Genomic DNA, 22,097 nt, shown 5'->3' with positions numbered 1-22,097 from the left:
CTCTACAATGTATGTTAAGATTCGTGCACGCCAGCTTACCACGACACTACGCTGCCGCACTATTCTCTGCTAGCACACCATTACTTGTCGCCATGTCTCCCATAGCCTTGCCACTCTGCTTCTGCTTACTCTTGAAGTATTGTGTGAAATCGTGTCTAACCTGATGAATAGTCTCTGCGATGCTCTTTCCCCACACCGGATCATCACTTGCCTTTTCACACATCTTGAAAAATTCCTTCCTCTTCTCTTCATGCGCTGGGTCCCAAAGGCGGTGAAAGTTTTCGCGCGACATGGGATCGATCATCTCGCGCCAGATCTTGATACGGATTTCGGAGTATTTATCGAGAATAGATTCGTCAAGTTCGTCGAGATGGATTCCAGTGAAGCAGTCGTAGAGGGAGCCAACGTCGGCGAAACCACCCGTCAAACCCATGCCGCCGCTATTGTTATGTTAGTAGAACAAGCGCATCAAGGGTGTCGATCACTTACAATGGGTTACATAGATGCGCCGCGTCAGCGACTAGTATTACCTTACCTACACGGAAACTGGGTGCGCATCTTTGTTGGAGTTTGTAAGGACTCATACTGACGAGCTTGTACTCATCAGGCTTTGGATGACCAGGGAGAATTTGCTCATAACGGAGCGGTTGGCGTTTGATGAGTTCTTCTTTCGAGAGATCTTCAGAGTCGCCGTATGTCACTCGCCATAAGCCGTCGTTTGTGATCTTAGCAGCCATATACCAGTCCGTTGGGTGAACAATGAAATTGGAATCCCAGTAGTCGTATCGCTCATCGAATGGTAGGTAGACCTAACATGTTAGCTGTCGAATCCATACTCAGATGCTTCAATCATACATTAGTAGCAACAATTTGCTGCTTCAGCGTCTCTCCTGGATACTCTTTTCCAAACAATGCAGTGCGAACACCACTTGATGCGCCATCGGCGCCTACCAGATAATCACCTGTGATCCTCTTTTCCTCGCCATTGCTCGTTTCCACGACCGCTGTAGCGCCATTATCATCTTGTTCTACGCCGACAAGCTTATGACCCCACTTGATTTCAGTATTGGGGTAGCTTTCGAAATGCTTCACGAGGAGCGGACCTAATTGATCTAGCGGCAGCACCACCATTGAGTATTTTGAGTCTTCTGGCTCGCGGCCCATGCCAGCCAAGAAGGTTGTGTCCTGCAACCGCCAACATACACCTCTGGGGTGAAGCCCGACTGCACGTACATCGTCTATGATGCCGGCGCGATGGAAGTCGTAAACTGCTGAAGGTGCATAATGAGCCGCTCTTGGGTTGCCATTGATCTTGGTATCTGCATCGAGGATCGTAACTTTGATGCCGAGATTTTTCGCAAGGAGGACTCCGAGCAAAAGACCGGAGGGACCAGCTCCGACAATAATGACCTGGTAGTGTTAGCGACAGGCGAGACGCTCACGTAGGAACAACGCAAACATACGTGATTGAGTTTCGGCATGGTTACGAATCGGCACTACTGCATGTGAATACTGTGAAAGCATCTGCTAACCAGATGTCATTCTTTAAGATGGCATGTCCCTCATGGTGGGGCTGTCAAATCCCCGCCTCCAAGGTTCTCCATCCTCATCTCAGAGACATTCGGCTGTGATGCAGGTGCGGGGAAGAGCTCGAGTGCCCCACATGGCAATCGACAAGAGGGGAAGGTGCACGTGATGCACTGAGTAATGACAGTGGAGCCAAGGGTCTAGGAGGGGTCGAATGCAAGGCTGGCGAAGCGTGAGCTATGACGTAGTCTCTGGAGAGGTGAGCGCGCGTCTCCCCTGATGATCGCAACTCCGGCATCAGACTGGACCCTGATACATCCTAACAAGCCATGGTTGCTAGAGCGAGCACGTCTTACGAAGATGGTGACGAAGACATTGCGATACACCCGGAAGTGTTGGGAAGACGCGCTCCACGCTATTGATACCTCCAGGTCGCGAACATTGTGGAGACTGGAGACGCTCGTATTGGCTGGTGGTGAGATACGAACAGAATTAGAACACACCACCCACGCGCGACGTCATGGCCATGGCAAGTCGCCGTATTGATCCTACAAGACTCGTACACGGCCGCCTCAGCATGTGACGATGCGAGCGACACCGAAACATCCGCTCCGATCTCCTGGCGTCGCATTGTTGTTGGGACCTTGGGAAGCGCAGGGACTCCCGGGCTTGCGAAAATAAGCTTTACCGGCCCTTCAAGGGTTTTCAGCCTCTTGTTCGCCACTATCGCAACCACGAACAGCCGCAACACCATGCGACTAATCTATTCATCGTTGTATGCGTTCAACATATTTCTTTTCAGCTCGCCAACGCTGTTATGACTCGATGGCATAATATACCTAGGCGCTGCTTGATTCTCGATCATCGCCTAGGAGCCATAGATCCACTCATGTTATCATAGCACACCAAGCTCATTCCCACGATGCCCCTAGGTTTGCGACGATTGGGCCGACGCGCGCTGAGAGGCTTGGACGACCCAGTTATACCCACTGTCTCCTTATCTCGGTTTCCCTCAACCAGACTGATCCCAAGCTTTGGCACGGCCATGTCCACTTTTCTTGCTGCGCCGACAGCCGACCTGGGTATCGATGACTGCAAATCTTGGCTGTAGCGGTGTCCGCGCTTCGTCCAGTGTCGTCAGTCAAGAGCTTCATCAAACGTTGTGCAATCCTGCGGGCGGGAACTCGCTATGAAAGTCGTGGTACGCCGACTCCTGACGGCCTTCAAAAATCTCTGCGTCTCCGGCGAATACAGGCATTCTTATACTCAAACCACTTCGGCGCACTTGCGGCTCTTTACCATCGGACCTCGCGGGTTCCCTAAAATACTTACAACGCCAGTGCAGCCACTCCCGCTGCAGCGATCAAGGTTCTGGAATTTTGGGCTACGATTCTGGTGCCTGTCGCTGATTTTGGCGCTCCCGACGTTCCATGTCCCCTGCAACTTCCGCTCCACCCTCCCTTTGCTAAGCTGACGAACCCGACACCGAACCTTCTGGCCGCTGCGTTTCGACTAGGAAAATTGGGTCGGCACGCCACTACAGAGTTTGAGAACTCTTCCAGTGACGTTCGGGACCGTGTGTGGTATACCCGCACTAGCGGCTCTTATCAATCCCACACACACACAACGTTGAGACTGCCCACTTTCCATTGCGATCTGAACCAGCAGCTCAAGTCAACGACTCAGTCATTCTTCGATCTTTGTCTCTACCAAATCGTTATCCATTTTTCCAGGCACTCTCATTACACAGACCACGCCGTATATCCATACTCTGTGCGTTCCTTGGGACTCACGATCCTTCAAACATCCACCTTTAGGTGCATGAACGGTCCCAGATATCAGCCTGCCTATTCAGAACTACCGGCGATTTAGCGCACAAATCGGACACACCACGTGCAACGTTATCTGCACCTAGTCGCGGAAGTCGGTGCGTTGGTAATTATTGCGAGCGCACTGGCGACTCCTGGCGCGCCCAACTAGCCGTCCGATAGTGCCCAAGAGAATACAATATCATCATGAACCCCTTTCAAGATGCTGGCCCATCTCGTCAGGCCAACTTCGAACCCGAGGACCAGATGTCCGCCACTCCTGGTAGGAAACGTGTTGGTTGGCATGAAGAACATCCCGTACGCTCACAACAATCGCCCGAAGACACAGGCTCTGGAGGGCATAACACACCCCTCGAACGGTCGGATGTGTCACATGATGACCTCCAGAAGATCCGTGCCTCGCTACGTTTAGCTCTTGGGGATGAGCATCTACCGGAAGAAGTCATACAGGAACCTATCGCTGCTCCAAAAGATGTACAGAAGCCTCGCCCAGCCATCCGAAAACCAGGTCCCCGAACGCCACCTCCGGAATTCTATCTCAACGACCAACCAAACCCATTTGACGACAATGCGGCGACCACTCCTTCGGTTGGTCATGACCTCAAGGAGAGATCAGGACTTGCTGCTCAACGCCGCGCAGCGAGACTGTCCAAGTCTGTCGGTACTTACTCCGCCCCAATATCGCGACGCAACTCTAAGGAGATCGCGTCTCCACCTGTCGAACTCCAGAACCTTTCAAAGCAATACGAATCTGTGGGCGAGACCACCGATGATGACGAGGACGACCCCAGGTTCACGAAGCGTGCATCCATGATTCTTCGTCAGCATACGATACGAGCTGCTAACGGCCAGCCTGCATTAAGTGCTGAAGATTTGTATCACACCGAAGCACCGCTCGCGTCAGGCCAGGTGACACCAGACGCTATGGACGTTGAGGATGAGCATGTCGTTCGTCCTACCAAGTACCGAACGGGAGTGTTGGGTACTCTCATGAAAATGTCTTCTAATGCAGCACCACCACCATCATCATCATCACGTCGACCCGTTCACCATCGAACTCTGAGCACGGGCACGTTCAGCGGAGCGTCAACAGCGGCCAACTCCCCGAACCCATCGCCGCCCGCCTCCGGCTACTCGACCCCACGCGGAGGCCGTCCTTGGTTCCGAAGCCATCACAATAACCAGTCAGCAACATCCATCTCGCAATTAGTCGGATCCTCAGCTCATAGCTTTGCTGCACCTGCGCAACAAGAGCTTGGTCAGGAGTTTGATCAGCAATACAAGAAGACAGCCCGTCCTGGCATGGGCAAACGTTCCAAGTCTGACGAGTCTATTTTACCTTTCAAGAAGAACAAGAGGAAGGAGGAGGAGATCAAGATCAAAATTCATCTTGCTGGTACACTTGCGCGTCAGAACTATCTGCGCAAGCTGTGTAAAGCGCTCATGATGTACGGAGCTCCTACTCATCGACTGGAAGAGTACCTGAACATGTCGGCTCGTGTCTTGGAGATCGAAGCACAGTTTCTATACATGCCTGGTTGCATGATTGTTGCATTCGACGACTCCTCAGTTCACACTAGTGAGGTTAAACTCGTTCGAACTAGCCAGGGTGTTGATCTTGGCAAATTGCGAGATGTGCACGAGATCTACAAAGATGTGGTCCATGATAGGATAGGTGTGGAAGAGGCTACACCTCGACTGGACGCTATCATGGTGCGCAAAGATAAGTTCAACAAGTGGCTTCGGGTGCCGATGTACGGCTTAGCCTCTGCGACTGTCGGACCATTCGCGTTCCAAGCTCGATTTATCGACCTGCCCTTCTGCTTCCTTCTGGGATGCCTCATCGGATGGCTTCAACTCGTCGTCGCACCTGGAAATGACCTTATCAGCAACGTTTTCGAGATCGGAGCATCGGTTATCACTAGTTTTGCTGCGCGTGCTCTTGGATCCATCCGGCACGACGGGAAAGAGATCTTCTGCTTCAGCGCTATGGCTCAGTCTAGTATTGCCCTCATTCTGCCCGGTTTCATGGTGCTTTGTGCGTCGCTAGAGCTGCAGAGCAAGCACATTGTCGCTGGGTCTGTACGCATGGTGTATGCCATCATCTACTCTCTCTTCCTTGGATTCGGTATCACGATTGGTACTGTACTATATGGCATGATGGACGGCAATGCAACCTCCCGGACGACATGCCATGAGCCCATGTCAACGAACTTCTACTACCTCTTTGTTCCTGCGTTCGCAATCTGTCTACAGATTGTTAATCAGGCCAAGTACAAGCAGATGCCTTCCATGACAGTTATTGCTTTCATCGGCTGGGTCATCAACTTCCACAGCTCAAAGTACTTCAAGAGCAATGCGCAAGTCAGCAACACTCTCGGAGCACTAGGGATCGGTATCGCCGCCAACGCTCATGCGCGTTTTGGTCGTCACATCGAGAACTGGAGCTTAGACATGTGGGAGAACAAGATACGACCCGAGTTGGTCAAGGTGCGTAAGGTGTATCGCAGGAAGAGCCATGGACCCATCCGTACGCCTAAGGTCGAGCGATCAGCTTACGACCCAACGCACAACAGCAGTGGCCATACATCGCGCGCCAGCTCAGTCAGCGACTTCACACCACACACCAGGAAGATCGGCTACGGTCTTGCCGCAGCTGCCATGTTACCAGCTATCTTCGTACAAGTTCCATCGGGATTGAGTGTCCAAGGTTCTCTCGTATCGGGTCTGACTTCGGCCGACCAGATCGTGCGTAACAGCACCGGCAACGCCACAACACTCAGTTCTGCGGACGTAGGCAGTAGCACAACTATCAACTCCATCGCTCTAGACGTCGGTTTCTCAGTTGTTCAGATTGCGATTGGTATCACTGTCGGCCTGTTCTTGGCCGCGCTCATCGTATACCCGTTGGGTAAGAGGAGGTCGGGATTGTTCAGTTTCTAGGCACGGCTGTGCATTACCCGCCTCTTGCATATTCCCGTTGCTGTTACCTTGCCGATTGGTGAAGCCCAAATCGGCTCTGCTGCATGGGAGACAACGTCATTCATAACACATCTTAGAACGCATTTTCCTCTGTTGTTGTATTTTCGAAGCAAGCGAGTCGAGCATTTGCAGGAGTTTGGGTTGTTGTTTTTCCGTATATAGGGCAGCTTCTGTGAAGCTATGACATAGACCTAGACACGATTCCCATAATGTATTACTATCTTCGCCGCTCTCGGGCTGAGCCTCTTCCTTAAAGCATTCTAATTCATCACCCACGATAAGGAGATCATCATGTGACGGCTGCGCAGAGGATGCGTTACCGAATCTGGTATAGCGCAAACATGCTGCTGTAGCCCCTAACTCGGCATCATCACACATCGGACTCTGCAATAATAGCACAATTTGGCAATGCCTTTTACTTATATCAGTGTATCGCAGTCGCATCAAGGTTCTCAAGTCTGTGTATTCACATCCTTTACTTCCCCTACAATGTAGTATGGATAGTAGAGGAGTGCCGAGGCGCATTTTTACCCCGCAAGCTGCACTTACCAGACCATCATCCAGTAACATGCCAAACGCCGAAGCGTGTACCCACCTAATATCTCAGGCGTGCACACTGCGGCACGCCGATGTGGCTGATGGCACGCCATCGAATGACTGATGACACGTAGTATCTAATCTTGGAAATCTACTCTGGGTCTGTGGCTGTTAGCTCTCGATGACGAAGCTCGCGACTTATATATGACACCGTGCGCGACTGTGCAGCAAAAGCAACGTCAACACAGCAATTGCGAATACGCCTAAAGCTGAAATCAATCGCATCAGCTTTGTTACTCCCCAACACAACTCGCCGACCAAGCTACCTTTTTCGCTCAACGCGCAACCCAACACAATGACTGTAACGCAAATAATCCGCTTCCATGCTCACTCAGCTTCCGAAGCCGACGACCAAGCCAACGCAGCCGTCAAAGCCCTCAAAGGCGCCAAGGCCCCCGAAAACTATGTCCTAGGAACCCAAATCCAGGACAAGCGTAACTTACAGTTGAGCTCGGAATGGCACGACCCCAAAGCCGAATCCTCAAAGGAAGCAGAAACGTACCGCGAAACCGTCATCAAAAGTCTTGGAAACCCTGAGAAGATGTTCCACGTCTCGTTTAAAGATGGACAGTCGGCTTTTGACAACGGCGGCCCTCTATCCTCACCTTTGGTCGAATTTGTGCAAATTTACTTCCCGACCGACAAGGCCACAAAGGAGTTCCGGGATAAGATAGAGAAGGACTTCAAGAAGTTCGATGATATTTGCACTCCGGCTGCCAAGGGTAATGGCGCGGTAACATATGGCTGGGTGCTGGAAGAGCAGGAGCACAAGGATGTGAAGAAGGCCAAATGCTTCTTTGTGGCGAGAGGATGGGAGGGTATGCAGTATTTTGAGGATGTAATCAAGACGGACGAGTACAAAGAGGCAGTGCAGATCCTCATGGGATGGCAGGCGCCGTGGGATATGTGGCACGTCAAGAGGGAGTTTTGAACGAAGAAATATATTGTGTGCTGTCGTCAGTTATAAGCAACGTCATGCAACGCGTCCTCGGCGGACACCACATATACACCGATTATATCTATTCAATGCTGTCCATCACAATGATTGGTTCCAACGGTGTAGTGTAATCCTGATATGCGCTCTCTGGTATGTTTTTTATTGCTTCTGCTCAATAGGTGACTTCTTCTGGGGACGTTATCAAGTACAAATACATGTTATACAGTTTGCGATACAATCGTCGCATCGTATGATCATAATACAGCATTCAAAGCAACCTGTTTCTGCGCCTAAAAGACCACCCAGACTAGATACGAAAGACAGGATAATACAAGAATTGCGGAACTCCAGCTATGAATGAGTTTGAAAGACAATCCTTGGACTGTGTCGGACGTCATGTACAGAAGGAATCGTTTGCCATCTAGGATTCTGCGTGCCAAGTGGTGTGTCGTTAGGCGAGTAAGGCGCATCTTGTGCTATGTCTACTCGAGCATGTGAGCGCATATGACTCGGAGGAGGTGATCTCGGTGTATCGATCGAGCTTATCGATGACAACTCATAGTTTTCGACCACCGATTGACAATCCGGCGAAGCGTTTATGGGTGAAGACAAAGGCGAAGAGTATTTTGTTTTCGTGCTGCTGAACCATCCATTGATGGCTGCACCCATCGGAGACGTTAGATCTTGTATGGAACCTGGCCTAAAACCTCTCCCATCATGTGCGGTTATCAGTGGTGGCGTCTGAAGATGCGTTGTAGTACTAAATTTTGGGGGTTGTGCACGACTGGACGACCGTACCAGCAACGACCCACGTCCGGTAGGACTTCTAGGGAATGAGAGTTCTGGCGACTCTGTGATCCTGGGTACTGTTTGCGATTGCATGGATCGAATAGGTGGTATGATAGAAGTCAGATATGGGCTTTTCTGGGGTTGTGATGAGTTAGAAGAGGAGCCATCAGGCGGAAATAGCGAAAGGCGTTGTGTGTACGGTGTGGTCAAGGCCGGTGTAGGAGTGCGACTGGAATAGCACGAGCTTGGGGAAGTCGGCATGGGGCTATGGATTCTTGACGGTGGGCTGGGTGCCTTCCTGGAAGGAATGAATGATTGCAAGAGCAAAGCTTGCGGCGATGTGCATGATGGTGACAGTGCGCCTGAGCTCTCTGTTCGTGGACTTGCCCAATCCAAACTTCGTTGCCGTTGAGGATCCCGACATGGTATATAAATATTCAGGCCGCGTACACTGGCTTGTCTACCCAGCGGCGTATGTGGTCTCGGAGGTGGTAAGGGCGACAGAGGTCTTGGGGTGGAAGGATAAGGCGAGACTTGCGATAGATGATGGTATTGAACACCTGCGTCTGCAGGAGAATCCCAAAGATCTAGGGATTTCGTCTTGCTATGACGGCGAAACCACAGCGATGACTTTGATCGTCCCGCTTCCTCATCGATGAAGTGAAGCCGGTTCTTCGCAAGGTGACTCTTTCGCAAGTCACTGTCCAGGCCTTTGAAGAAAGGAACCATGTACGGAATGCTTGCAGTAGCGATGCTGAGGCACACATGAACTTGCGACATGATTGCCGGTTCCCAAAGCCGGTATCGAGGATCGTCGTAGGGTGCGACCGGATACAGCAGGATGAGGCGAACGAGCGCCGCACTCAGTACAAGGATGCGTGGCGCAAAGCATGCGAAGACGGCAAACTTCCTTGAAAGTCGTACTTGAAGATATGCTACAAGGTATACTGATAGCATGATGATGGCGACCTCGGTTGACATGTCGAATATGCAATAGATGATCCAGAAAATATGCTGCTTCAATCAGCCTCCAGTCATGTTGAGACCAAACAGTCAGTGCTACTTACCATGTTAGAGCATTTCAGGCTTGTGATGTCCCATGGTCGAGGGAGCTCGCACTGAAATGCGGTCGCCATAACCGATGCTATTGTCCAAGCTGACACCAGAACACCAAAGGCCATGCCGATTCGGCGGATGGTACGCTGCATTGCAACGACATTGTAGAACAAAACCAAAATTGACAATTTCGCGAGGCCAATAGCTGCGACATACAAAATCTCGGACGCGTAATAGCCTTTGATGAGCAGGTCGATCTGATCGAGCATCAAAGGGCCGGCGGTGACGAGGCCCTCGAATGATAGAACGACAGCTGTTGCTGAGAGGCCGATACCGAATGACTGCATAAATCAATACAAGACAAGAGAAACGGTGTTGAGTAGCTTACGAATGCTAGGAATATGAAAAGGTCATCAATCGTGACTGTGCGAAAAACGATGACTTTCATGATCTGGCGTGCGCCAAAGACGATGACTGTGATGACAAGAGCGGTCCATGACACAATCCTGACGGTGTCCATTCTATCCAACCCGCCATTTGGTGTACTTCGAGAGGAGATGTATGCAAGTGGTAGCTTCATAATCGGAAGGAAAAAAGAGAAAAGACGAGAACGCTCACAAAACCGACCCGAGAGGAAATGATAAGGAAATAGTAAATTTACCAGATGGATGCGCCCCGTAACACCATAAGCATGACGAAAGAGAAAGATATGAAGCAGAGAGAATGTAGCTGGCTAGACGGATGATGCGCAGGACATCATTGAAGAAGAGCCAAGCGTGTGCTTCAGGTTGTCCGGGGTATCTGTAGATCAGACCAAAAACAGTACAGAAGACGATCAATCCTAGAATATCGCCAAAAGATGCTAACGGTATAGCTTACTGTGACATCTGGTTCGGCAGTTATTCCCAAGCTATCGCAGGTCCAAACTGGCTAAATACCAGCAAGTGGTATCTGCCTTGCTATCTGTGGTACCAACGCCCATTTTCCGGAATAGTGTGATGTCGTGCTCTGTTGAGTGCATATTCGACTGGGAAAGGCTGCATCATGCACCTAATCTTGGGGTAAACAGGCGCTTGCGATGATTTGTAGATACTGCTGACGGGTAGCGCGGCTGACATGCAGTGTTCCTCCCGGCGGGTATACGCGTTAGGGCGCGGCGCCATCCTCCCCCGCCCTCGATGTAGACGCGCATGAACATTTACGAACGGCACAACGGCACTGAATCACATAATGGTTTTGTGTTGAAGTATATGGCTGAGGACAGCCACGTAAAGGAGGTCGCTGGTCGCGGTGCTGGAGGCTGGGTGCTAATCGTGGTATACGGAGTATGCGCGGGTTCTATGCCTTCGACCTATTACTGATAATCATATCGCTTCCAGATGTTAATACTCTAGCAGAAAGCAGGAACAGTTCTCCGAAAAATGCAAGGATACCGATCCCGTCAATGATTGTTGGGTTCGAGTGTAATGTTGTTGCCGCATCGCTTCGCTTGTCTTTTCTTAGGTCTTCGTGCAGAACCTACCCCCGGGCCCAGGTACCTCATCCTCTTCAGGCACCGAACACTTGGTTGGGCGCTTAGAGTACTCCTGTCTCGCAGGTCATGGTTTGAAGTAGACAAGGTACCTATTCTTGTATTAGGCCTACTACAAAGCTAGGTATCAGCATGCGAAATCGCTAGCAGTGGAAGAGACATAAGACGGTGACAGGCGGAGGTCCTGTGCTGTGTTGCCATAGTGGGCTGATTTGGGCAACGTCGAATCTAAACGTGTCAATGCGATAGGAAGGATGGAAGGTGGACCGGGGCAGACGATAAGGCGTGGCTTCTTGATCTCGCCTAGCGGATGATGTCAGCACCGTCACTATGAAGTGATTTCGTCCCAGGCTGCGCGACAGCTTCTTCATGAACATCGACAAGATCGGATCTCTCATATCACGCACGTCGTGCCTTCAGCTATCATGATGTGTGCTTTCTCTATCGTTAGTACACGATACCCGAGTGTATTGACAGCCTAGAGACGCGTAGACGTCTGCGGTAACTACCGGTCAGAAACTTTGTGCGGCACACCAACTGACACTGTCCTCTGCCGTACATCCGTACCAGAGCGAGTTCGATGTACTATACATTGATGGTATCGTACTTTGCTTCTGATACTATGGCTTGAGCCGAAGAAGAGCCTTCGACGACTGAGTTGGTGCTGCTTTTGGAACTTGCAACACCACGTATGATCCTCTTCTACCTGCTTTCATTACACTAGCTATCATCTTCGCTTCATGATTCAGTCGGCTGTTCTTTCAGATCGCCCTCCAGGATGAAGCGTACACACGGCGCTAGTACCTGACGATTTTCGGTCCGAGCGGCGCTTTCCGGCGATCCGAGCCCCTTTGGTCTAGTCGCCCCTATTTTGGGCTGAACGTCTCGTCCACCCAAATACTGAAACGAACATCTCTCACTCTGAACAAGTCACTGCCACACACACGTGGCGGCACTCCGCCATCCGGAACGGCGCCACGCACTATCGACCCACTCCCAAAGTTTGAAGGAAACAAACATCCCTTCAAAAAAGCTTGGTTGAGCTTAATTGCATCAATCGTTGATGCTTGTTCGCCAAAAGCATGACGAAGCTCGTGGGTCAGACATGTCAAGTCTTGGGCTTTGGTGTCTGAGCTGGAGATCAACGCTGTGATAGCCAAGCAGCGTTTGATTAGGCCGCGTACGAACCCCATAAAGGTCTATCACATCTGCTTGCTTTTCCATAGGCTTGACGTCTCAAAATCTATATCTCTTTCGCGGTGCTCTCAGTACGAGTAACTGTAACTTTTAATTCTTAATATTCAGTCATTACTGCTATTATTGCCCAACATGAATGCCTCAGCAACTATCCGTGCTTCCTACATCCGCCAGGCGCGGATGAGCATGACGCCTCGCCCAGCTAGCATATCAGACATGGGGGGAATCCATCTTCAGCCACGTCCCGCTTCAACCGAGAAACTCGAGTCTTTTGTACACGTCGATTACGTCGAACACCGCGAAAAATGCCATTCGGAGCGCATCGCACAACCTATCGTCTTCGACATTGAGAACAACCTCGACAGCGAGCAGGCATACATTGACAACCGCTACCTCGAAAACACTTCGATCATGGAATGGGACAACAACAACTCAATCAGGGTACGGCTCAAGACCATGTTTACCGTCTTCCCTTACCGCGACCCCATTTACCTAGTGGCAATCATCTTCCTTATTGGCTCGATCGATCTTGTGATCAACGCTTTCTTCGAGCTGCTGCCTCGCGTCATGCCATCCACGGTGTTCGAAACCGAGGATACAGTCGCTGTTCCTACTACGGTGTTGATCGGATCAATCTTCTTCTTCGTGGCTGGCATCTTCGACACCTTCAGCGCCCTCAATATTGACCGCGGCACACTCGAAACGTCGAAATGGGATCCCGAGAGAGTCAAATACCGCCCAGCACTCCTTGGCACACCAGAGTTCAAGTGGATACCTTCATGGACAAAGGCGTTGGACTTGACGAAGAACAACTTGGCCTTTCAGGCAGGTCTTATTGTTCTCTTCGGTGGTGTTATCTTCATGTTTGCCGGTATCGTCGAATTTCCCGGACTAGTCTCGGAAGAGGATCCCTCATTTGGTCTCGTCGTCTTTGGGCCGCAGGTTATACATGGCGCCCTCTTCCTAGGCGCAAACGCTATGCTGGCGGTTTTTGAACAAGAGCGCTGGTACAAGCCCAAGTGGTCTGATCCAGATTGGCAGAGCGCATTCTTGAATGCGATGGGTGGGCTCGGCTTCATGGTGTCCGGTTTCTTCCTATTCCAAAGGGGAGAGACACAGGAACAAGGTGAACTCAACGCAGCTATTGCCGCAATGGCAGGTAGCTGGGCTTTCCTGATTGGCAGCGTAATTAGATGGTATGTCGTTATGGAGTTCTGGTAGAAGTGGTCATCGTGTTGCGTGAATGTCGTGGCAACTCATGCATATCCATCAGTATGCAACTATTGTTGTGGTTCGCAAGCAATAGACAAAGACAATCTCGCTCCTTACAAAAAGTTTTTCGTTTCCTGTATTAGTCCGGTCATCAAATCTCTATCAACTTATCAAACCAACCGCATCGTTCGCTGGTGGTAATGGCCTACGCGGTGATGCCTCATAGCGACGATATTCCCAGTATGTGCGGAACCGCAATGAGAGAGATACATACGGAACTCGACGGCTACACTGAAGCTACGCCACGCCGTGCTGGGCCAGCGAAAAATGCCTGGGAGTCGAAGGAGGCCACAAGGCTTACAAGGATTGGTCAGCTGCGAATGATGAGGTACAGCGCGCGATTAGAAATGCTGTGAAGGCGCTATGGGCGGAGTTCTGGGAGTTTTTCGATCCGCTCGTCCCAGACTCATGGTGGTGAGGACGCAGAAGTAACGATCCCGTTCCTCCGAGAACAGCAACCCGGATGTTGAAACCACTAAACAAGCGCGCTCCACTAATCGTGTGTCTCGTGATTTGGTCCTACATTTAACTTGTATTAAACGCTGTGTATCAAAGGCATATGCTCATGACAGCTTACATCTGAAGCTGCATGTTCCTTGAACGATCCTTTCATTTATCAACGGATAGCTCTTGCATGTTAGATCGTCGAATAGAGACGCGCATCGTACAATCTAGCATCATGTCTCCTCATCCACCCCATCGACCTATGTCCAACGATATTGATCGCTATGCTCATAACCAAATTCCGACGTCAAACTTCTTGCCAAGATGTCTGACACATCTGACACAGCTCGCATATGCCCCAATCACGTGAATCGGTCTGAAACAGGTTTTGCGACATTGCGACGAGGTCGATACGCCACGGCATTGAAGCTGCTGATAGGTCCGAGTGAGCGATCGGAGGATGTGTGAATTGCTCCGGGCTATCGAGGAAGGCATAGCATGAATCATGCATGGTATAACTGCCGACGTTATAGGCATTTGCCCCAGACATCCAACGCCCACAATTGCAGGTGACAAGGCGATCACACAGTGACAGCCTCACAGTACCAGAGAGCATGACTCCATGCGCTAGAATTGCGCGGCGGGGTGAACGTCGAGATCCAGTTCCTCAGGCATAAAAGCCTGCGTCGCGCACCATGTTCAGGGACGATCAAGCAAGCAACACTTCTCACTTCAGCAATCACCCTTCAATTCCATTCTCTTTGCGTCTGCGACTGCAAAACTGACCTGGTGTCACTCGTTCCAAGTACATACATTCTTTACTTCTCAACAAAAGCTTTATACCCAACTTCTCCAAACCATCAACATGCGTTTCACTATCGCCACCTTCGTCGCTCGTAAGTTCTGATCTGAGATGAGCAGAAACTTGAAGAGGTTGTGTATTGACTTTGATCAGTGGCTGCCGTCTCCATGGCCCAAGTAACACCCAACAATGCCGGCGCTAAGAATGTCGGTGCCGGCAACGGTGCCCAGTTTATCACGGGCGGTTGTGTTTCGGATGCCGACTGCAGCTCCGCTTGCTGCAGTCAAGTCGCAGCTACTGGCGACGGTGTATGCTCTGCCGAAGCAGCTAGCCAGCAGAACGGAAAGACTGGTTGTGGCTTCACCGACCCCAACGCTGATGCTGTCATTGCGGCGGCGAAGGAGCAGGTTGCAAAGCAGGGATTCAAGAGGGTCGTTCGTAGCGAGTAGAGCGTTGCTTCGCAGTCGAGGTTGTCGATCCAACAATGATAAGATGACTTTTATGATGATAGTCTCAACGGACGTATCCGCTCCCTGCCCCAAAAGCGGCCCAGAGCCGACTGACCCAAAGCGCCAAAACCAGCTCCCTACATGTCTGATCCAGGTCGTCTCTCAGCTCAATTGTTGGCATCTTGCCTCCTGGACCCATCTTTAGCACTTCTGTAGCGATGACATGGCCCTCACTGTCTTTCCATTGGCTAGGTTCCAGCTCGTTCTTCCTTTGCTTAAGCGCTTTTGTAAACCCTCCTAGTTTCCCACAAGTCATGATCTCAGTCGGCCGACTGCCCTGCGTAGGCATATGTACGACGTGCCATCGGCGCAACCCGAATCGAAGCTGTAAAGCGCCGGGTAGCGTACTGCCCGCTTTTCCTTGAATGTAGTACTCGTTGATGACGAAGGGCGGGTCGTGTGCCTCGTAAAGGACGCTGCTGTTATCAAAGGCGACCGTCGGCGCGCCGGATTGCAGAAACGTGACTTCTTCGGCACGCAACCTTCGTATGCGAAGCTTGTTGATGCGTGCGTCGAGGAGGGAGGATATCTGGTAGGCAGGCGCGTTCGGGGTATGGATGAAGGTGCCGTAGATGGTAAAAGTGGTGGCTTTCTCGTCTACGACAGCGTAGGCAGGCGGCAGTTCTGGCGGAGGCGTCGCTGATATGGCCATGGGTGGTGGCACTGTATCGACAGGCAGCTCTTCGGCAGCTTCGGGTTCAGACGGGCGTCGTGGTGCCGTTGTGGGCGGGGGCGCGACGACGGCCTCTTCGTATGAAGGGATAGGCGCGTTGACGTTTGGGCGAGACATGTTTGCGATGACTAAGACGATGCGCAAAGGATTCTGTTCAGTCAGGCTGGCGGTGTTTCCAACATTGCATGAGGTGAGATCTGGGCGGCTGTGTTGCGCCAAGCATGCTGTCGTGTTGATTGAGGGTCTGGAGAGACGGAAAGCCCGGCGTGACGTACATCATCTACAGACCTCGGAATCTTATCATCTGCCAAGACACCCCACATCATGCCACCGTCCCAACTCACCTCTACATCTTATTGAGTTTCTAACAAGTTCTTGGTGCTGGCCGAGTCCTTCTCTGTGGCTCCTAGGAGAATTGTGCGCCCTCTCCGACGTCAACCACCTGATGTCCTGGACTGGGTGGTACATCACCAGACTCCCACACAACTTGTTGCTCTCCAAGCCTGAACACAATCTCACCACCCTCCGCCATGATACCGCCGGCGTCTTCGTGCTCAAACCAATTCTTGCTCCACTCCTGCCCGTTGATACTTACTCCCTGAACGTAATATCCTTGTCTTCCATCACCATCGTCTAGGCCCTCAGCCCTGATCCGCAGCGTCTTGTCATGGTTGACTGTCATGTTGATGTCGGAGAACCATGGACTCTCTAGAAGATAGACAGGAGTAGTCACAACAGGATATAATCCGAGCATCTGCCATATGAGCCAGCAGTTCAGGGCGCCTGCATCGCTGTTCCCAGGGATGCCATTGGTCGTATTGAAGTAGAAGTCATTGGCAAGCTGCCGGCTTCGCTCAACACTCTTCCATTGCTTGTTGAGGTAGTTGTAGAGGTAGGGTGTTTGGAAATCCGGTTCGTTTGCGATGTTGTTGATCGTTGTAATGCCGAGGCCATTCACGCCTAGATCCACACCAGACGTATTCGGCTGGAATACATAGTCGAGACGTTTTTCAAAGTGCGAAGGACCGCCCATCAGCGTGATAACACGCGACATATCGTGGGGAATCACAAAAGAATATTCTGTTGTTTCATCAGCATGCATTGGGGAGTTGTGTGGATGAAGATCATGGCTTACCAAAGGCGGTGCCTTCATAGCTTTCGTCGTCCCAATTACAGCTGCCACAATCAGTAATGTCGTACGTCTTGTGGAAAGTTCCGTTTGCGTATCGTGGCATGACGAATCCCGTAAAGTTACGACTCGAGGACTCAGGATCCCAGCTCAGTTGCCAACCCGCTGACCGGCGAAGATAGAGATCTCGATCGCCAGGTGCTTCACCAGCGGCAATCTGGCTGACGGCAAAGTCGTTAAGGGAGTACTCTACCGTCTTCGAGACTGCTCGCGTGTTGCGATCAGCCGAAACGTAGCCGAGTGGTATCCAATCATCCAGTGCTCCGCGACCTTCCTTGAGCGAGCCTTGCATGTCGACAGGGTTCTCGTCGAAGAACGGCAGGACATCAGCGTCTTTCTTGACTGCGGCATACCCCTCCGTCCAATTGATCATACCCGTCAGACCCTTCACGTAAGCGTCCGCGAGAACGTTGTCCGCATTCGATCCTCCCTGTACTAGACCGTTGTAGTTGCCAGATCGGCCATCTGGAAGATAACCCTCTTGTTTGAACATGTCAATCAGAGATCGGATCATGGACTCGTAGTAGCTCGGCTGAATCAGATGCCATAACGAGACCTGGTTTCTGAAGAGATCCCACTTGGATGGTGATCAGCGTGACGTCTGCTTTCAACACGATGGCAAAAAACTCACCATGGTGTAAAAATCATCCCAAGATGGCTCATCCGATTCCCATAGCGGGTTTTCGCCAACACGCTCACTTGGTATGAGGTGCATGAAGTACAGACTAGAGTATAGCAACGCCAGTCTAGTCTTGTTCGCCGACTCTGAAGTATCGACACGAATTTTGGAAAAGACGTCACGGTTCCACTCGTCACGCGTTGCCTGGGCGGTATCTTCGATCGACCATGAAGAGAGCTCAGAGTTCTTGTATGCACATGCTTTGTTCACCGACTTGAAGGAGATGCCTACTCGCGACTTGATCTCAGTTGCGTTACTCCAGGTGAAGACTGCTCCGACGCGGTCGTTCATCGGTCCTGAACGGGCTGTCGACCCAGTATACGTAGGTCGAGGTGTCGTAGCATTGTTGAACGATCGGAAGTACCGACTGGCGGGGAATGTATTCTTCCCTTTGAAGGCTCGTGCCTCGTCAGGCAAACTATCAAACTCGCCGCACACATACACGGTAACTGGCGCACCAATATTCCATCCACCTGCAATTGAAGTGTATCCGGTGTAGGTGCTGGAGTTTGGCTGAATTTCGACTTCACCACCTGTGTAGAATTGTGTATCCCATGTGCGCGTCAGATGGGGAAGATAGTGTGAGAGGTCTACGAGTACGTGCTTCTCCGACGACGAAGGATACGTGTAATGGTATAGTCCTGCGTGTCGCGAAGCTGAGAGTTCAATCCCCACACCAGACTCAAGCTCTGTACGAAAATATCCCACTTGTGCCACATCTTCGCCAACCTAGTTTTTTGTTAGCAATTACCCATGCTCCGCATTTGATCACCCTACTCGATTCTGCCAATATGTTTGGTTGTCCAGTATATTGACATCTCCATCAATATTCGTCAGCGGCATCTGCGATGGAAATCCATACTTTGGCCCGCCGCCTGTACCCGACTGGTGCATTAGACTAATGCCAGTAACATAACCTTCAGGTGTGTATCCGCCATTGAGCACGCTCATGTTGACCATTTCTTCATAGGTATCAATCCCCAATTTGACCATACCGAATGGTACTGCTCCGCCAACGAATACATCGCCGCCGCCATCTGGAATTTGTCAGAAAAGAGCGCACAGAGAGAATTGTGTGTCTTGCATGCAAGGCCAGGAATGGCGCCTTCAGTCCCAATGAACGGGTTCACGTATTGCGCATAGTCGATGTGATCCTGTGCAAATATGCATCGCGCAATTACAAGCACCAGGAGAAGTCTCGTTCCCATCATGATGGGGAAAGCTAAAGAAACTGGGCAGAGCTTCTAGTCACGTCTTATTCTACCCCAGGCGTTTGCGTACCGCTCCCCACGATACCCCGCATATGCATATCACTTCCTGTAGGAGCGCCATCAGTCGTACATAGTAATCCGGCTTCGGGGTAACGTCGTCAAGCAATCCTCCGTGAACAAGCAGTTGCAGTAAGACATGACGTCGTTCAGGCCCCTCTTGCCTTTCTTGTGCCTGCCAAGATAAGTGCGGAGGCGAGCCACGTGCGCGTTCTCGGAAAATGGTTCCGGAGCGGACAGCGCAGCGAGCACCTACGAACTTTCCATCACATTTCCATCTCAACTTCAAGTCCAGCGCTCGTGGACAATTCCCATCCGGTGTCTGACAGTGCATACTTCGACGCGTACTATCACAATGGGGCTCGCCGGTCCTAGCGATTTGCCAGGCGGACATCGCGCCCTCAACCCAGCTTTCATCAACCCTCCATCAATGCTGAGCTACCATACCGAGCAGCCGTCCTGAACATCGAGTGACTACGATACCGGAGCGAACCGTTCAACCGGGGCTGTTTGCGTGGCTTCATAGCAGATTTTGGAGCTTCAGGATCCCTTACATCTTCCCTGGATTTTTCAGCCTTCTCTATGGAATGAACCAGTGCCGAGGTGAAGACATACGTCCCTGATAAGATGGGCCTTAGCCTGTATGCATGAAGCCGATAGGATCACAGGACGAGAGGTTGTATTTACGACTTTAGAGTGATGTTGATTTAGGGGATTGCGAGCCCGAAACCGAAGAAGGTAGGCTGGCCGAGTCATTCCGAAAACTTTGCCTCGAGGTCTAGCTACCTCAACCCTAGTTTCCGGATTCCCACCAACCTAGTCTCCTTTCCACACTCCAGTTTAGGGATGTCGATCAGGGTCCCTCAACTTGCGCAACAACTAGGTTTCGATTTCCATGCATGGGACAGATATTTCACGGTTCCTGGCTGGCTGGTAATCGCGGCCGACCAGCGCATGCAAGCACCCAAAACTCTATCTCTAATGTCCACCGGGTAAATGACGCGCTCAAAGTTGCTTGTCTAGGGAAACAACAACTCTTTTACTATATCGAGTGTTCCAACACGCTGAAGTGACTCGTGTCGGAGTTTTCCAGACTCAACATGTTCCTCTGATGAGAACATGGAAAGCGCTATTGTTGTACGTAGGTTTTCCTACTAACTTAAAGCGCTGATCATGCAGCCAGTTCACACTGCGAAGTGCTTTCGATAGATTGTACGGCACCACAAACGCACTACCATACTGTGGCCAGGTGTAGGAGTCACTATAGTAAAGTCTTCCAGCAGAAGTCATCCGCCTTTCGTACGGTTCTTTAGAGACTCGATGTCATTCGTCAGCTGAGCATTTTGGGAGCAGATTTGGCCAATCAAAGGTGCCCGGCCTACTAGTCCATCTGTCAGTCCAGTTGTGGCAGTACGTGCGACTGTTGCTGCACGTGGCTGTTCGCCTCACGATCAGATCTGTACCAACGTAGTCGGATCGGGCGTGAATCCGCTATGCTCTAGTATCAGGTTCTCCAACATACATGATGTTTGCGGGGTGTTAAGAAGCGAAGCTTGGGATAACGGACTTATCGCTGTTATCTGCGGAAGAATAGTAATCATACGGCACTGTACATGGACGTTATCGAGAACGCTGTTCACCGCAAAGTAAGTGAAGGTTCCCTAACAGCTCGTTATACTGGCGATGTGGACTGAAGTTCTGTACAGCAGTCATATAGCTAGCAGCTGCGACCACATACGTAGACACTTCGCAATTGTTGTATCGATCAAGACTGCCGCGAGTTGCTGGCGCTTTAGGTTTGTAGTACTCGCAGTATCCTGACGCAATGTATCGAAGTCGCTCGAGCACTCACCTATCGGAGCGACTACCCGACGTTGTCGCAACGCATGCTTAGCAACTGACTTTGGGCTGGTACCGGATACCAGCATCGCTCCTTGCTCTCATGTATGGACGACAAGCAACGCCCCCGAAAAAAATCCACGTGTACCTGGTTCTGGTTCCGGATCGTGGAAGATTGTGGCTGTCCACTACTAGCTCGACATATACCAAACTTTAAATCGGAAATGAGGGAGCTGGGCGGGCATCATCCAATCTGGGCGCAGATCCTGGTGCGGCAACGAATACCGACTCCCTTGACCCCACGGCAGAGATCTGCGATAGCATTACATGGCACCTTGGCACTAATGTCTAATGTATATATCCATCACTCATGGCCGCATTCTCGAGAACGGAATGTCTACCGGCGCAGACGGGCCCGTTGCTAGCGCGCGTCCTAAGCGCGTGCTAAACAGATCAGTGGAGGGGTCCTCTGCTCGGGCCGTCGTTCACGCAGGCTAGCAGCAGTTGCAAAACCAGCGATTGGCCAAGTCTCTGGGATATGACGATGGCCATGGTCTCAACTGAGCCTTCCCGAACACTAGTTTCAGCCCAAACTAGGTAAGCTCATAAAGCACGCCCCAGAAACGTTAACACCGAGACGAGGCTGGATCCAGCATAAACCCACCCTTTTGTGATGCTGTTATGGGCTCCGGCATTAAAACTACGAGAAATTGCATACCTCAACACCATCGCATCGTCGAAACCCGTACAACCGGGTTCGGCCAGATCTTCGCCGGACCGTGGGGATACGTAAAATCCTCGGGCACTAGCTCGTCCTATAGCTTATGCCCTACACCCCGATACCCACGGACTGTTACCTATACATTGGTTTCTGGTTCCGCAAAGCATACATGCCTACCTGATTGATACCCCGCCGGATCTCACAATAGCCACCGGGCAATTCACTTGCATCTAATATACGGCCTTCCGCGAGCGCA

At 51.2% G+C, this 22,097-nt stretch overlaps 7 protein-coding genes across 7 annotated transcripts; 4 read left to right on the top strand and 3 right to left on the bottom strand.

The window, feature by feature from the left end:
* Window positions 1–46: 46 nt before the first annotated feature.
* On the bottom strand, window positions 47–1,481 carry J4E82_006369 (uncharacterized protein; the record flags this gene model as incomplete). Its single annotated transcript, XM_051732626.1, has 4 exons — window positions 47–440; window positions 490–809; window positions 856–1,410; window positions 1,464–1,481. 4 exons carry the CDS (start codon window positions 1,479–1,481, stop codon window positions 47–49), a joined length of 1,287 nt encoding a protein of 428 aa, XP_051587576.1.
* A 2,061-nt stretch (window positions 1,482–3,542) lies between these two features.
* Window positions 3,543–6,299, top strand: J4E82_006368 (uncharacterized protein; the record flags this gene model as incomplete). The annotated part of the gene is made up of 1 exon (XM_051732625.1): window positions 3,543–6,299. The coding sequence occupies one exon, from the start codon at window positions 3,543–3,545 to the stop codon at window positions 6,297–6,299; it is 2,757 nt and encodes a 918-aa protein (XP_051587575.1).
* A 931-nt stretch (window positions 6,300–7,230) lies between these two features.
* On the top strand, window positions 7,231–7,866 carry J4E82_006367 (uncharacterized protein; the record flags this gene model as incomplete). Its single annotated transcript, XM_051732624.1, has 1 exon — window positions 7,231–7,866. One exon carries the CDS (start codon window positions 7,231–7,233, stop codon window positions 7,864–7,866), a length of 636 nt encoding a protein of 211 aa, XP_051587574.1.
* Window positions 7,867–12,577: 4,711 nt separating this feature from the next.
* On the top strand, window positions 12,578–13,666 carry J4E82_006366 (uncharacterized protein; the record flags this gene model as incomplete). Its single annotated transcript, XM_051732623.1, has 1 exon — window positions 12,578–13,666. The coding sequence occupies one exon, from the start codon at window positions 12,578–12,580 to the stop codon at window positions 13,664–13,666; it is 1,089 nt and encodes a 362-aa protein (XP_051587573.1).
* A 1,360-nt stretch (window positions 13,667–15,026) lies between these two features.
* J4E82_006365 (uncharacterized protein) lies at window positions 15,027–15,412 on the top strand (the record flags this gene model as incomplete). Its single annotated transcript, XM_051732622.1, has 2 exons — window positions 15,027–15,057; window positions 15,117–15,412. The coding sequence occupies 2 exons, from the start codon at window positions 15,027–15,029 to the stop codon at window positions 15,410–15,412; spliced, it is 327 nt and encodes a 108-aa protein (XP_051587572.1).
* Window positions 15,413–15,476: 64 nt separating this feature from the next.
* Window positions 15,477–16,262, bottom strand: J4E82_006364 (uncharacterized protein; the record flags this gene model as incomplete). Its single annotated transcript, XM_051732621.1, has 1 exon — window positions 15,477–16,262. The coding sequence occupies one exon, from the start codon at window positions 16,260–16,262 to the stop codon at window positions 15,477–15,479; it is 786 nt and encodes a 261-aa protein (XP_051587571.1).
* Window positions 16,263–16,551: 289 nt separating this feature from the next.
* On the bottom strand, window positions 16,552–19,224 carry J4E82_006363 (uncharacterized protein; the record flags this gene model as incomplete). Its single annotated transcript, XM_051732620.1, has 5 exons — window positions 16,552–17,225; window positions 17,281–17,911; window positions 17,966–18,742; window positions 18,791–19,050; window positions 19,098–19,224. The coding sequence occupies 5 exons, from the start codon at window positions 19,222–19,224 to the stop codon at window positions 16,552–16,554; spliced, it is 2,469 nt and encodes an 822-aa protein (XP_051587570.1).
* Window positions 19,225–22,097: the final 2,873 nt, after the last annotated feature.

The sequence above is a fragment of the Alternaria postmessia genome (assembly GCF_024291825.1).
Source record: "Alternaria postmessia strain BMP 2775 chromosome Unknown scaffold_37, whole genome shotgun sequence".
Taxonomy (NCBI): Eukaryota; Fungi; Ascomycota; class Dothideomycetes; order Pleosporales; family Pleosporaceae; genus Alternaria; species Alternaria postmessia.
The sequence above is the reverse complement of the archived record's forward strand: the minus strand, read 5'-3'. Positions and strand labels throughout refer to the sequence as shown.